Raw genomic sequence first — 1,601 nt, 5'->3', positions numbered from 1 at the left:
TAATACAGAATGAACTCACTTGAAGCAGAAATCAGCAGGATGTACGTAGTATCGGCAAAGGGAACCATCAATAGGAGGAGTGGCAGCAAACTTCATGTATGGGCACAAATTGTAACGACCTCCCTTGCAAAAGTTGCACATACGGCACCCATAACCAGGCTCAATAGCCACTCTGTCACCTGAAAAGGGAACAGGAAACGAAAAGTTGGGTTGGATTTTGGTCCTAATTGAGATCTCCACATGACTGTAGATGTTCCATTTAATAATAATAATTATTATTATTATTGCTCTCCCTCTACACCGAACCCTTACATTGCATTAAAAAAATGAAATAATTGAAATGCAGCTTAACACCTGGTTAATGACATTATAAAACCTTTTCCATTCAAATTATCATAAACCATATTTCCTAAATTAAGGATCCATCTCTGGAGATCTGTGATTTTAAAAGATGTATCTTGTCTAATAGCCAAACTTCCACAAGTCAAGTATCCTATAATTCAGTGAAGGACCATCCAAACAAAATAATAATAATAATATCATTGTCAGGTCATTAGTGTGACCCGTGCAGGGAGCATTCCAATTTTTTTCCATATATCCCTCAGTCGCCATTGTTGATTTAATTTATATCTTTTCAATGTGGACAATGTTCCCCAGCAGTAAAGGTTGCAAAAGTTCCTTGGAAAAAAATTGCGTGACTAAGTTAAGGTTTGTAATTATTTTCTATTTAAAGACAGAAGCAGTCTATTCTGGGAGACAGCAAAGTCTAAACACTTTTTCCAACATAGTCATTATTTTTTCCTTATGATTGTTCTTATTATTACTGTTGTTGTTTATTATTATTAGAGTGGTTTTCAATTGAGTGTCAAAAGTAATTAGTGAATTACTTTGGTTTTGCATTACTTCACTCATTGATTGGTCAAAGTTCTCGCGCCACTTTTTCAACCAATCAGAAGTGAAACCAAAACCAATTGTGGCTCGTGCATGCACATTTTCCCGCACTTCGAGCTTTGATTGGTTTACTGGATTTGTCTCTGTCCTTTTTGATTGGCCAAAGTAATTACTTTGATTTTGGTTTTACGACACTCATTTGAAAACTGCTCTATTATTATTAATATTAATATTAATATTAATATTATTATTATTACTACTACTATTACTATTATTATTATTATTATTATTATTATTATCATGGACAATAATCCAAAAATCATGTTATTTTGGGCAAACAAATGACACAAATATTCATATCATAATTTGCTATCAGCAACATTAATTTTCTTATGACCATAAGGCTGCTGTTTAACTCTGAGCCAACTCTCGAGTGCTTACCAATTTTAAGGTGCGTAACCCCCTCACCCAATGCAGACACCACACCGCTTGATTCATGACCCAAAACCATGGGTGCTTTGAGGATAAAATCTCCAATTCTTCCTTTTTTCCAATAATGCACATCTGATCCACAGATTCCCACAGCATGCATGGTAATTTGAACCTCTGTGCTCAGGCATAAACAAATGATTAAACACAGACCTAGAGCTACATTACACATAAATAGTTTCATTTTATGGTGGATGCATTATAGATGGATGCATTATAGA

At 34.5% G+C, this 1,601-nt stretch overlaps 1 protein-coding gene across 1 annotated transcript in view; it reads right to left on the bottom strand.

Moving 5' to 3' along the window:
- Positions 1-1,601, bottom strand: part of LOC137996740 (sorbitol dehydrogenase-like) — a 3,724-nt gene continuing 2,123 nt past the window's right edge. The window contains exons 3-4 of the mRNA XM_068842297.1: positions 1,333-1,497; positions 1-179 (exon numbers count right to left, since the gene is read on the bottom strand). Of these exons, the coding sequence (XP_068698398.1) occupies positions 16-179; positions 1,333-1,497 (329 nt within the window). The 3' untranslated portion in view covers positions 1-15. The remainder of the gene's footprint in view (positions 180-1,332; positions 1,498-1,601) is intronic.

The sequence above is a fragment of the Montipora foliosa genome, chromosome 3, assembly GCF_036669935.1.
Source record: "Montipora foliosa isolate CH-2021 chromosome 3, ASM3666993v2, whole genome shotgun sequence".
NCBI lineage: Eukaryota > Metazoa > Cnidaria > Anthozoa > Scleractinia > Acroporidae > Montipora > Montipora foliosa.
This window is presented reverse-complemented; position numbering and strand designations above follow the sequence as displayed.